At 32.4% G+C, this 15,530-nt stretch overlaps 1 protein-coding gene across 4 annotated transcripts in view; it reads right to left on the bottom strand.

Annotated features, from left to right (window-relative positions):
- The window catches only part of LOC126891953 (bifunctional peptidase and arginyl-hydroxylase JMJD5-like), an 82,116-nt gene that overhangs the window by 24,296 nt on the left and 42,290 nt on the right, over positions 1-15,530 (bottom strand). For all 4 annotated transcript variants that reach the window (XM_050661306.1, XM_050661305.1, XM_050661304.1 and 1 more), the window contains exon 3: positions 804-1,021. In XM_050661306.1, the coding sequence (XP_050517263.1) occupies positions 804-1,021 (218 nt within the window). The remainder of the gene's footprint in view (positions 1-803; positions 1,022-15,530) is intronic.

Here is a 15,530-nt window from a genome sequence, read left to right as displayed (position 1 = left end):
TGTAGAAATCAGCCAGCCATTTCCTAGCATATTTGCCACAATGGAGTAAAAATTCTGGATGTATTTTATCGGAGCCGGGTGCCTTTCCAGATTTAATTTCTGATATTGCTGAGGTAATTTCTTCTGGAGTAAACTCGTCAGAGTATTCAGATGTAGGCGGGCATGCAGACTTTAATATTTTTAGGTCTTGTTTTACTTTGGTGGTGTGGTCACGATCTCTAGGTGCCCTTGAGTTTGCTACAATGTGGGAGGCCACTCTGTTGGGAACTATTGGTACTTTGTCTCTAGTTGAGTGTCTGCTACTACCAAGTTTTCTAAGTAAGGACCACGCTTTTCTGCTTGATTTACTAAAGTCTAGTTTTTCCACAGTTTCCATCCATTTTTGCCGTCTGGCTGCATCCAAACTGTGCAGCAGTTCGTCCGCAATTTCTCGGTCTTGGCTTTCGTTGTATTCTTGATACAATTTTTCGCATTTTTCATCCCATCCTGGGACATAATCTCTACGATATCCTCTGGGTATAGTTTTCTTCGCTGTAGATATAACTGCGCCAACAAACCTCATATAGTTTGTACGTGTTGGGGTTATCCATCCGAGACATTTGTCCAATCTCGCAGTAAAAGTCGCCCAGTCTGCTTTTTTAAAGTTCCACCTAGGTCGAGGGAAAGATGTTATTATTGGTATTTTGATGCCAACTTCTAATGTCATTATAAAATATTATGATATGACGTCACGCGCGCTTTTTCGATCATTTGAAATGACTTAAATACACAGAAGATTTTAAATTTGTACTTACTGTACATACCTGCTCAAATAAATTATGCTGGGCTAAATATCCTATGTTTCCATCTTCTGATAGATAATGCTTGGTAACAAAATCTTTGAGTGTCATCAATTTTTGAGACCAGTTTTCATGAGTATACTGGGAACCTACTTCAATCGGTACAGTGCGGTCACCTGCTATTTCTAATAAATAATTTAAGTCTGTCCACTTCTTCGAAGCTGGCCAATGATTTAAACAGCCTGAAAAAATATAAAAAGATAATATAAGAAGATAAATCCCCTATTTTTATAAGCTGCGGCTTAGCCAAAAATTAACAAACCTGATCTACTCTTCAGCCCAGAATACCTATAAGGAGATAATAAATAAAATCAATGAAGCAGCTTCTGAGGCGCTCGGCACAATCCCAAGGAACGAAAAGAATACTCCATTGTGGTGGACAGATGACATTGCTAATGCAGTACATAACAAGAAACAAGCGTATCAAAAAATTCTGCAAACAAATGACCCAGATGATAGACGAACGGAAGAACACATGCAAGATCAAACAGAGGATTAAAACATTTAGTAATGAAAGCAAAAAATATTTCCTGGGAAAATAAATGCGAAGAGCTCACTGCTCAACAAATATATATAGGGTCAACAAGATCAAGAGAAGCATGGAAAACAGTAAAAAATCTGAGAACAAACAGAAAAGAAACTAGTAGAATAGATTTAATAGAAGAAAGATCTTGGATCGAATATTACTCACAACTTTTGACTGAAACAAGACCGCAATTCACGAACATCAGTACAACAACGTATGAAGTAGAATACGATGAAGAATATGAAATAACAGTACAGGAAGTAGAGAATGCAAAAAGTAGGAACTCTAAAAAATCGAAAGTCATGCGGACCACAAGGAATACCGAACGAATTACTAAAACACAACCCACAAGTATTACGAGAATTACTGCCGTATGTTTTCACCTTATTCTATAAAGGTCATGACTTATCACCGGAGTGGACAAAAGCACATATTAACAACATCTACAAAAAAGGAGACAGAAAAAATTGTTCAAGCTATAGGGGGCTTAGTGTCATAAACTCACTCTCAAGACTATGGAAAAATAATAAAAAATAAAATTGAAACAGAAATTACAGATGTAGAAGAACAAAATGGTTTTCATGCAGGCAGATCCTGTATGGACAGCATATTTTCTCTAAAGCAGGTTATTGATAAAAGATTAGCCCACAACCTTTCCACCCATATAGTCTCTTTATAGATCTGACAAAGGTATACGATAGTGTACCACTTTCAATACTCTGGATAGCAATGGAAAAACAAGGAATAAGCAAAAAAATATACAACCAGTACAACAACTTTACAAAAATATGACGGTAAACATTAAAACTGGAAACAAATTAACGAGAGAAATTCCTATTAGTAAGGGCCTAAAGCAAGGCTGCTGCATAGCACCTGCACTCTTTAAAATATATTTAAACGAGGCGCTCTCACTGTGGAGAAGAAAGTGCTGCAATATCTGAATCCCAATCGATGACGATAGATTGTACACAATACACTACGACCGTTCAGACGATATACTGACGACCAAGCCATTCTAGCTGAAAACGAGAGTGATATAGACTATATACTCAGAAAACTGGAAAAGGAGTACACTAAGTGGGGTCTTACAATTAATATACAAAAAACCGAGTACTTAGTTGTAGAAGAAACACCAGAAAGCCTACAAATTGAAATGGGAACTATAAAACCAATAGAAACCTTCAAATACTTAGGAGTCCAAATAACTTCAAAAGCAGGGAGTAAAGACGAAATACATTCCAGGATTGGCCAAGCAAGATCAGCCACCAGACAGCTACAAGGACTATTGTGGAATAATAAAATAACAAAAGAAAATAAAAGAAGAATGTATAAAACGATAATAGAAAGTATTGGGCTGTACGGCGCCGAGCTCTGGGAAATAAACCAAAGAAACAAATCAAAAATTAAGGCCATGGAAATGAACTATTGGAGACGATGTTGTCGGCTCACTAGACTTGATAGGGTGAGAAACGAAGATATTAGGAGAGAAATGGAAATTGACCTAGATATAATAGACATAATCGAAACCAAAAGAGCCCTTCAGAGAATGCCTAAAATAGATGGCCGAAAAAAATAGAAAAATGGACTACACTCACTAGAAGAAAACGAGGTAGACCAAGATGATCCTGGAGAGAAGATGTCGAAGATGCAATGACCGCCAGAGATCTAAAAACTGAAGATTGCTTCGACAGAAAACGCTGGAAATTAGGATGCGAGAAGCGGCGACAGCTGTAGAAGACTGACTTATTATATATTATTTAAATCCCCTATTTATGGCTAGAGCGGAGTGGCTTGGCTTGTTCCATCATTTGTCGGTAAATGAGGTACAGTTCAAGGAAAATCAGAAGCCGACACAAGACCCTTCCAACTCAGCAACGGAGGTACGGTCAACGCCGTGGTAATTTTGTGGTCAACCGACGTTGTGTTGTAATTTTTATCGTTGTGTGAATTAACCAACCTACTAATATTTCTAACGCCAACACTGTCGGTATACCTTGAGGTGTACATGATGGTCCGACTGATTTTATCACAAAGTAAATGTTTATTAAGGGTGCCACGTATGCTTTCTTTTCTTTTCTTTTCACTCTAAGGCAGGCCGCACATCAAAGAAACATGAAACGTAAATCACGTTTCATGGAAATAAAACACTGCTAAACAAATAGACGTCCGGCCATTTATGAAACTTTCCGAAAATAAAAATGTGTTACGAGCATGAATCACACTCGTTTCATTGGTAGGCGGACTTCAAGATTTGTTTAGCCGTATTTAATTTTCATGAAACGTGTTTTACGTTTCATGTTTCATGTTCTTCGTTTCATGTTTCGTTGGTATGCGGCTTGCCTTATATACTTCCTATTTCTCTTTGCGGACGTTTGAATTGGTAAATTGATGAAGCGTGCTTCAACACACTCTGTTGGGATCCTCTTTTAGTGACGTATACCGATCGCAATCCTAAAAATTCTAAAGTATTTGCGCAAAATAATGAAATGCAAGAAAATTCGTGTAGAAAAAATACACTACGCGTCAGAGAAAACGGGCACCCCACAAAATGGGTCATTTTTTATGTCTAGAATTTCCTAAACCTCTTGTCCAACTTAAGTGATTTTTTTAATATGTTATATATAGCCTTATTGTTGCTAAACAGGTCAATTTTCATTGTATACCGGGTGGACTAATCAAACTGTGCTTTTTCTCAAAGTTCGCAACACCCTGTGGAATATTATAGCATCTATAAAATACTGAAATTAATGATGCCCCGAGATACGGGATGTTGAATTTTTTTACAAACTGACGATTTATTTATTGCTCTAAAACCGGTTAAGATATGCAATTGGGTAGGTTTTAAGAGGTAGTTATTGCGCATTTTTGACGTATAATTAAGAATTTTATATTCATCATTGGCGAGCATACAGGTCATATTACCGGTCATATTACCCTTATGCACGCCAATGGTGAATATAAAATTCTTCATTGCATGTCATAAAATGCGCAATAACTATCTCTTAAAACCTACCAAACTTCATTTGCATATCTCAATCGGTTTTAGGGCAATAAATAAATCGTCAGTTTGTAAGAAAAAATTCAACATCCCGTATCTTGAAAACGAAGCATTTGCGTACATATGTCTATAAAGCAAACGGTCATTACATTTTCATGCAGAATTGCCCTTTAAAGTTTGTCGCACTTATTTAGAAACACCCTGTACTGATGAAGAACATGGCTAGTTGTTAAAGTATCTAACTTTTTTATTATCCAACATAAGCGAATGAATAAAAAACAGAATGTCAAGAAGACCTGAGGCTATATAGACAACGCGAAAACGGTGGGTTCGTTAGAAAAAATATTCCCATGAGATTTTTTTGCATACTCACATTTGTAATACACCTCAGAATAAGGTTCAAGAAGTCGCCCACGCGAAAAGTGGTCCAAATTTTTTTTAACATTTTTTTTAATCAAATTGCAAAAATTAATAATTCCGATCTGGACAAATTTTTTTAGGTTTTTTGGACCATTCTGGACAAAAAAAGGTCTCTTGTAATATTTTTCTAAAGTTGATGGTTCTCGAGTTATAAGCAATTTAAAATTTGAAAAACGCGATAATGGCCATTTTTAAGACTTAATAACTCGGTTAAAAATTTTTATTATGAAAGTCAGAAAGTGACTAAATCAAAGTTTAAACATGACTTGATCCTACATGATCCTGAAGAAATTTGTGTCATTAATTTATTACTAAGCTGTTATTTTTAATTATTAACAATAAGCCGGAAGATCGTATTGACGCGGCTGTAAATGTGAGTGTGAGTATGATGCCCCGATTGGACTACCGGAATGGCATCTCTCTCCCACTCACCATAGACCGCCACCTAATACGAGCAGGCGCTCATTATTATTACTTAAAAATAACAGCTTAGTAATAAAATAATGACAAAAATGTCTTCATGATCTTGTAGGGGGGCTTTAAACTTTGATATAGTCACTTTATGACTTTCATAATAATAACTTTTAACTGAGTTATTAAGCCTTGAAAATCACCATTTTTGGTTTTATTCAATTTTAAATTTAGGTCTGGATCCCGCGTATGAAAAAAAAGTTGATTAATAGCAAGCTGAAAATTTGTTAATAGCTTAAGGGTGTCTAGTCGGATAAACTTTAATATATGGGAACACTGGAACAGGGGCAGTTTTAATTGTGGAACAGGTTAAAAATTTGGAACGGTCACACCACGAAAACGGCACATTTATTTTGTCCGACAGAACAGACTTAAACTCTTCGAACAGAGATTAAACTCTCATGCAAAAATCAGACTGCTATTTATCACCAAATGGGCGTTTTAATGAGTGGAACATGTAGAATATGTCAAATGACAGGAATTATGACAGGAGATAAATAGCAGTCTGATTTTTGCGTGAGAGTTTAATCTCTGTTCGGAGAGTTTAAGTCTGTTCTGTCGGAAAAAATAAATGTGCCGTTTTCGTGGTGTGACCGTTCCAAATTTTTAACCTGTTCCACAATTAAAATTGCCCCTGTTCCAGTGTTCCCATATATCAAAGTGTATCCGACTAGACACCCTTAAGCTATTAACAAATTTTCAGCTTGCTATTAATCAACTTTTTTTTCATACGCGGGATCCAGACCTAATTGTTTATAACTCGAAAGCGATCAACTTTAGAGAAAAATTATAAGAGAACTTTTTTGTCCAGAATGGTCCAACAAACTTAAAAAAAATTGTCCGGGCAGAATATATTGATTTTTTCAATTTGATTAAAAAAAAATTGTTAAAAAAAATTTAGACCACTTTTCACGTAGGTGACTTCTTGGACCTTATTTAATAGTTGGGATTTAATTTCAATATTTTATAAATGCTAGAATATTTCACAGGGTGTTCCGAACTTTTAGAAAAAAACACAGTTTGATTGGTACACTCTGTATACAATGACAATTTTTACCTTTTAGCGACAATATTATTACAGCGATATTATTATATTAAAGAATAAGGCTATAACATATTAAAAAAATCACTTAAATCGTCAAAATCATCAAAAATGACCCATTTTGCGGGGTGCCCGTTTTCTCTGACGCGCAGTGTATTTATTCACAAGTAATATTTGTAGGAAAATAAATGTAAAGTGAAAGGTGACTAATATTACAAAAAATGCACTCCAACTACAAATAAATTTATACTGCCGTGCTAGGCCCAAAGGCGGTAACTAACATTTCACAAAATGGTGGCAAAATCGATTTCAAAATTGAGTGCTAAAATTTTGGCCCGTAAGGGATTTATGGACTAGCTAATAGTTTTTATGCATGATATATGCCCCAGTTTATTAAGGGAACCATTAATTATATTTTAAAACAAAGTTTTATATCAAAAGAGGTAGATACCGCTAAAACGTTTTATCAAAACTTACTATAAAACTAAGCCTATTAGCGGTAAGTGGTTTACAGTTGTGATTGATATGAAATAAAAAGCTTTTCTGTGTATTACAGTTTATTAAATTGAAAGAATTAAAGTACTATTAAATGTTATTATTTTGTTGAGCTACAATATGACAACAACAAATTGACAATATTTAGTTGTAGTTATATCTATTTCTTTCAAGAGTCAATAAATACATATTGGTTCATTAATATTAATGTTCTATTTGTGATTCAATATAGACAATTTAATAGACCACCAAACAACATAATTTGTGTCTGGTACATATACAAAACCTATTTAGTATTACAATACAATGGTATTACCTCATAATTAACATTTTTTATAAAATCTTTTATAGTGCGTCTAATAATTTGGGCAGAACTGTACTTATACTAAACAGAATTCGTTCAGATTGTTATAGATGTTTAAACATCTGCTGAAGCGTTTTAAAGAATTCTTCAACTGTGAATGTGATTGTAAACCATACTTGACTTTCTCAGCTATTTTTATTTTGTTTCTTAGCGACAAAGGTTTGCTATTTTACGACAGGCCTGAGTTATGTGCACTTTACATTAACAATAAATTGAACAAGAAATTGACAAAAGTTATTCAAGGCCAAATTTGACGTGTACAAAATGTATGGTTTTTAAAAGAAAATGAAGGAATTTGATGAAATAGAACAATTGGATATGTTTTATTTTGTCAAATTTCTTTATTTTCTTTTTATTCACGGCAAAATTGGATGTAGAATTGTGTTTTCTATAAGTCAAATTTGACCTTGAATAACTTGTTGTCAATTTCTTGTTCAATTATTGTTGATGTAAAGTGGACTTTATTATAGAGCTTCAAGATTTTTATGATCGCCGACACCTGCCCTAATATTATTATGTATTGTTATATTATTGGGTATTTCACAATATTATATTTGGGAAAATATCATAATTTACAGTAATTAGGACAAATTTTAACATTTTATTAGTTATATTGTACAAACTAGTTATATGTTATGATTAAAATATGATGACCATTGTCTTTTAGACCGAAAAATACCTAATTATGGGATATATAAGATTTTTAAAATATGCAAACAAATTTTTGGATTATTATCCAGGCACCTGACGCATTCTTAGAAAATTTATAAAGGAATAAAACCAGCATTTTTGTATAAAACTTACGTAAAGAATTCTCAAAAGATTAAATAAAGATATCCCAAATCTACAATCCCGTATCTATAATAGCATTGTATAACTAGACTACTAGACATTATCTAGTTAAACAATGATATTAACTGGTATTTAAACAAAAAAAAATGCAATCAATGGGACTGCTAATTCTAATCCCATGTACGACCAACAAAGGGTTTAAACATACAGAAAACTGAAACAAACCTTGAAACAAAGTATGAAACGAACCTTGCGCCTGTATAGGCTGAACATAGTTTTTTTTCACCTCTTGTAATTGCTTTACAATAAATTTTTCTCTTTATACAATATTGTCTTCAGTGGTATCACCTCGTGGTTCACAACTCTTACTCGACTCTACTTGATTTTCTAAAAAAACATAATACCTATTTTAAGTCTCGTTTTCTAAAAATGTTTGTGGACAGCGTGTGGATATATTATTAAGTTTTTAAAACCTAATTAAAAAAAAGACATATTTTTTAAATATGAAAATCTCTTACTGCCTAATTCAAGATATAAAAAATCATCCACTTGGGGCAGATTCATATTATTTAGGACAACATAATTTGGTTAATTCTTGAAATATTATAAACAAAAATGAAAATACATTTCAATAGATATAATAAACTCGAAAATGTCTTACCATCCTCGCTAATTATTTCTTTTACTAACTATCTAATGCCATCCCCTCTTTGTGAACACACACACACATAACTCTTTTAACTAACACAATAATTTATTGTAAAGTTAGGCCGAATTTACTTTGTAATACTAAGGCGATTTGGCGGTTTCTAAATGTAGGCGTAGCATTCTTGAAAGTAGATTAGCGGTAAGTGCAATATGCTAAGGTATATGGACGGCAACTGTAGCAGATACCGTCAAAACGCCATAGTATTTAACATTTGCCGCCAAATGGCTTAGTATTTTAACTGAAAAATGTAGATACCGCTAACAAAATTGCAATTTTATTTAAAATATAATGCTTCTACAACCCCAAAAACTTTATAAATATATACTAAATACCCTATTTTACCTAAAAATACAAAAATCTCATTTTCGATAAAAAATCAGTTCCCGCCTTTGGGCTTAGCACGGCAGTATATGTATAGTCGGTTCGCTAAACTCAGGCACAACTGGCTAGTGATTTTAGTAAATAGTTTTGCCAATTTTATTAAAATTGGCAAAAAACAATTATTACTAAATATTTAATAATTACTAAATAGTTAGTAATTTTGCCAATTTTGGCAAAATTGGTAAAAAACAAAAAAAAAAAATACCGACTAAAATTTCTAGCCAGTTGTGTCTGAGTTTAGCGAACCGACTATAACCTAATTATTTACAAAACTATACAGCGTAATTATTATTAAAGAAAAAATTCATGCAATTTAATTTAAGGGGAAAGGAACAAGGATACAAAATTCTGACGCCTGTAAAAATTTTTAATGTATTTTAAATGTAATCACTTTTTTGAATCCTGAAAAAACTAATAAGTATTTTTGAAAAATTTAAACGCAGAATGAAAAATTACTTTATTACCGAGGGCCGAAAATCCCTTAGAATGAATAAAAAGTGTCTTTGGAATGAGATATTTGAAATTAAAAATCACACTAAATTTTCTCTTAGTTTTACACCCCTGTAACTTATTAAAATAAACATTATAGAAGTTTTCAGGGACTTTCAGCCCTCGATAATAACGATCTTACTGCGTTTCAATTTTAAAAAAATACTTTAAAAAAAAAAAAATGAATCCCATTTAAATAGCATTGAAGCCGAAAGTTCGTACCCATTCCCTTAAAAGCAGGCCCGGATGATCCTATAAACGAGTTTTCGTCTGCCGAGCGCATGACGTCACTCACAGAGTAATCGCTGGCGGGATATAAGGGAACCAATATAAATAACGTCAAACTTCTCTTATTTTATTCAAATTACAAAAGGAAAAAATTTGAAATTTACACAGAAGTTACTATATATGTAAATACAAATTTTTGTCCAAAAATTTTTAAAATAATTGCCCACAAATTAAAATTAAAAAGGTATTTAGAAGACCAAATAAATTTGTATAAGTAACTTAAAAACTAAACAAGTAATTACAAAATATGTTCTAGCATTATTTTAAATATTTAGTTAGGTTTGAATGAAAACATGAAATGAAGGCATTAGTCCTGTCGCCAGGGGGGGTACAACGGCCTCCTGTATTCAGATGGACTTACTTAAGTTTTTATTATGTATTTTGGCCCGTAGAACACGAATTTTTTGGGTAACAGTTGATCCGGATGTCGATAAGATTGTTATAAACAAAGAAGTTGAGGAATTACATAACAGCGATTTCTCGCAAAACAAAACCTGTTTTTGTATTTTTTGGGCCATTCTAACCAAAAAATGTTCCCACAAGTTTTTTCGTAGGATGCATAGTTTTCGAGATAAACGCGGTTGAACTTTCAAAAAATCGAAAAATTGCAATTTTTGAACCCGAATAACTTTTGATTAAAAAATAAAATAGCAATTCTGCTTACCGCATTTGAAAGTTCAAGTCAAATTCTATCGGTTTCGAATATATACATTTCTAAAAATGTATGTGTTTATTGCTAAAAAAAGCTATAAACACATAGTGTTTCCCGTGCCTAATACATGCGTTTACATGCATGCTACGTAGAAATAGCCTCGCTTGCACTTGTACCTACTCTATCTACTCGTTCGATTTTAAATGAGAAATCATTGAAAATATCACTCCAGCACTAGGTGTTTATACTTTTGTTTAACAATAAAATAATAAATTTTTAGCAATGCCAATAACTAAAACCGATATACTTTGACTTGAACTTTCAAATGCGGTAAGCACAATTTCTATTTTATTTTTTAATCAAAAGTTATTCGGGTACAAAAATTGCAATTTTTCGATTTTTTGAAAGTTCCACCGCGTTTATCTCGAAAACTATGCATCCTACGAAAAAAATTGTAGAAACACTTTTTGGTTAGAATGGCCCAAAAAATACAAAAACATGTTTTGTTTTGCGAGAAATCGCTGTTATGTAATTCTTCAACTTCTTTGTTTATAACAATCTTATCGACATCCGGATCAACTGTTACCCAAAAAATTCGTGTTCTACGGGTCAAAATACATAAAAAAAACTTGGGTAAGTCCATCTGAATACAGGAGGCCGTTGTACCCCCCCCTGGCGACAGGACTACATGAAATGACTACATGAAATAAATAAGTGCTGTTTTCGAATTAACGTTTGTATAAATACAAGTCTTATTCCTATACTTATTACTAAACTTAGGCAAATATGCTAATAAAAACATATGAAATTTGCGCATATGCAGTAGTTTAAATAAAATATGTATGTTGTTTTCACCCAATTTTGAAAAAATGTGAAAACGTTGAATTATTTACGTATATCTGTCCGTACGTTGCGTGGTTGAGTGTATCGTGCCTTAAAAGAGAAAGTGTGTCAATGATTCTAACTTTAAAAAAGTCATACAGGCATCTAAACCAAGAAGGTTATGGTGTTATCCATTATATTTATAATGAATTGAATATTCACCATTCGCGTGCATACGGGTCATATGACCCTTATGTGCGGCAGCGGCAATGGTGAACATAAAATTCTTAATTGTATGTCAAAAAATGCACAATAACTACCTCTTAAAACCCACCAAATTTCATTTGCATATCTCAACCGGTTTTAGAGCAATAAATATTTTGTCAGTTTGTAAGAAAAAATTCAACATCCCCTATCTCGGAAACGAATCATTTGCGGACATACGTTTATAAATCAAACTGTCATTATTTTTTCATGCAGAATTACCCCTTAAAGTTTGCCATCCTTGTTGATAGACACCCTGTATTGATGAAAAACAAGGCTAATTGTTAAAGTACCTAACTTTTTTATTATGCAACATAGGCGAAGGAATCAAAAAACAGAATTTTCAGAAAACATAAGGCTTTAGTTGGTTTTTAATTTCAGTATTTTATAAATGCTAGAATGTTCCACAGGGTGACGCGAACTTTGAGAAAAAATCATAGTTTGATTGGTACAACCGGTATACAATACAATGACAATTTACCTGCCTAACAACAATATTATTACTGCGATATTGTTAAAGAATAAGGCTATAACATGTTAAAAAATCAATTAAATCGGACAACAGGTTTAGAAAATTTGAGACATTAAAAATGACCACTTTTTAAGGTCGTGCATTGATTTCTTGGAGAGGTGTAGCTGTTTAACGGGCTACAACAACTTGAAATAATTACACTTTTATAAAAAAGAACTTTTTTATAATAAAACGTTTTTACTATTTATAGGAGAGAATATAAAATAATTTGACGATATAAAATACTTAAAATTCCAAAAATTACACTATAATAAAAAAAGTACATTTTATAATACCACGGTTGTTTAAAATGGTATATATAATAATTAACTTATAAAATATGAATTTTAAGTATTTCAACTTTTAATTATTTATTTAAATAAATTTAAAAAAGATACGCAACAACCGTGTTCGAACTAGGGAACTCTCGATCTGCAGTCTAATGCCACTGATCCACCATCAATTTGTAGATATCGATTTATTAACGTACTTTAAAATATCATTGCATTAGTCACATTTTTAAAATAGTTTGAAATAAAAAAATCGATTTATCCATACAGGGTGATTGATTAGTGGGGCAAAGCTCCGTAGATCCGTTATAGTAATAAATAGCAATAAAAGTTAATAACAAAAATTGTAACCAACTTTGATCACAGATTGATAATCAGTAATCGTAAATTGTCAGTTTTAGACAATTCAGTTACGGCTTGCCTAAAATTTGGATAGATTCAAACCCGTAATTAATAATTTGCTCTGAAAAATGAAAATATCTCGAAAACTAATAAATTTAGACATAGGGAATGTTATATAAAAATTAAAGTACGGTAATGGTACTTTTCGATAGTGATATAAAATACAGGGTGTTTTATTTAAAATTACTGAGAAAATAATGTACTTGCGTTTTGACTCACCCTGTATTCAATATAAAGAAAATTAGCAATATCGATTATTTATGAAAATTTTGACAATAAATAAAAAAATATGTCATTAATAAACTATTGCCGTTGTGCTTATTTTTACTTATAAAGACAGTTAAACTTATTACGATTTTCATATAAAATTGGATATAATTGGTAAATACCTTGTGTAACATACTAAACCTTTATATTTTTGTAATGGAGAAGTTAAGATTTTGAATATAAAATAAAATACAGGGTGTTCTATTTAAAAAAATACATAACTTATATCTGACTATAATCTGTTAATCATAACTGATCTGTCACTATGTTATCGAACACCCTGTAACATTTTAACTAATTTTGTAATGTGAAGTTCAAAGTTAGCTACAATTTTTGTTATTAACTTTTATCTATCCATTACTATAACGGATCTACGGAGCTTTACCCCACTAATCAATCACCCTGTATAATAGCAGTTAAATATTGCATTGTTAGCTAGTTCTAAGCTATTCTGAAAATTTCAGGTACCTAGGTAGCCTAGAACTATTTTTAAAATGGATTACAAAATTTGCGGAGACCGTGACAACAACCAAGCCAAGTACAGTGGAACCTCGATTATCCGTCTCTCCATTAACCGTCACCTCTGTTAACCGTCAGGGTACATACAGAAGTTGTATTGACTACATAAGCAAAAATTTTGATGTAAAAAAATAAAAAAAAAAGAAAGTTAATTTGGTTTGTGATGAGGACACAAACGGCTATCCATTGCTGACAGATAAAGAAATCGTTGAAATGGCAACGAAGGCGGACCAGACAGATTCAGAAGCTGACACAGACTTGGAATTTGATTGTGGCTATGTTGATGAATCTATTGTAACTGAAAAAGATTTGCGTAAATAATCTAGAGAAGCTGCAACGCATATGCAATAATTCATCGAGTGGTATTCTCAACAAGAAGAAGCCAATAAAGTAGACTGCATGATCTTATGCCGATTAAGAATAGTCCATTCTTTCACGGTTTTTGCTCTAAATTTTAAAGAACCGCTTGGATTGACATGAAATTTGGAATGCGTATAGCTTACATGTCAAAGAAAAAAAGTGATATTGTGCCGATGTGTGCTTTTGCCCTGGGGGTGACTTTCACCCCCTCTTGGGGGTAAAAAAATATATGTCCAAAATAAGTCCGGAAATGGGTAAACTGACTAATTTTAAGTAACTTTTGTTCTATAGAGCTTTTTCGCCAAGTCAACACTTTTCGAGTTATTTGCGAGTGAATATCCTCATTTTTCAACAAAATAACCACATTTTTAGACGGTTTTTCGCAAATAACTCAAAAAGTAAGTATTTTGTCGAAAAAAACGTTCTTATCAAAAATATAGCTTATAAAAAAGTAAAAAAAATGGTGTACGCGTTAGGTCTCTGGATCTCGTAGAACCAGAGTTATAGTCAATGAAAAATAGATTCATATTCACCAAATTTCAAATAGAATATTTCGACGTGGAATATCCAAAAAATTAAGCACTTTTTGGGGAAAACCTATTATAACTTTTTTAAAGTGTTATTACGGTTGAAAATTTAGTAGTAACGTTTGTTGAGTTTTGGTTGTTTATAACCGATTATTTTGTCCTTGGAGGATGTATAATTTGTATGTTTGGATGTATATGCTTTTTGTGTGAGTCAGTGAGAGAAGATTTTTGTTGTAGAGTTTTTTGTTTTGAACGCCTTGTTAGCAAATCAACAACGTTCATTCTTTTCAATAAACATTTTTGAGAAAGCACTTGAAGCCTGGTCGGCGATTTGGATTCCCAGTTTTTTTAATTGAAATGGTACTTTTTCAATCCTTTGGTGGGATGTACTGGGAATTCTCTCATTGAGGTATCCGTTGGTGTGCTGGAAATTTGGGGCACGTAAAGATTTGTCTTGGAAAATCCTCTAGAGATTAATTCGATGTTTATTAATGGCCAGGCTGAGAGTCGTGTAATAGACCCTTTTGTATGTTAAAGGGTGTTCCGGTATTCAGTAATTGTATGTATTTATCGATCCTGAGGCTTCAAAGAAGTAATAGAAGTACATTTATTTACCAGATTTACATTTATTCAGTATATTGGAAATAATAAATTTGGCAGATTTATTTAGAAGTTCGATATTTGACGTGACATTTTGACAAAATGATTTTTTTTATTGAAGGAAATAAGGACGGTAATAGATTTTATTTTATTTTATGGGAGAAAACAAGAAAGAACAAGGTACAATTTAGATTGGGTTAAGGGGTCTAAAAAGGGGACTAAAATACAATGATTTTTATATTTATGTGAAGGAAACAGCTGGTTCTGGTTTATTTTTTTTTTAATTAATTACTTACTTTTGTTCTTATAAACTATTGAAATCAAAATTAATATTTGTATGTAAAAAGGGACTTAAAATTTTGTTGACATTATATTCTCTATAGTTATCTAGTGTTTTATTTGAACTGTCATGTCTCATGCTCATCTAAATCAAACCAACTAATAATATAAAAATAATTCCGACTGAGAAATAGCTGTGGTACATTTTTGGCGGCCAACTTAA

This window comes from Diabrotica virgifera, chromosome 9 (assembly GCF_917563875.1).
Source record: "Diabrotica virgifera virgifera chromosome 9, PGI_DIABVI_V3a".
NCBI lineage: Eukaryota > Metazoa > Arthropoda > Insecta > Coleoptera > Chrysomelidae > Diabrotica > Diabrotica virgifera.
Note: the sequence above shows the minus strand (reverse complement) of the source record. Positions and strands in the feature narration are given on the sequence as shown.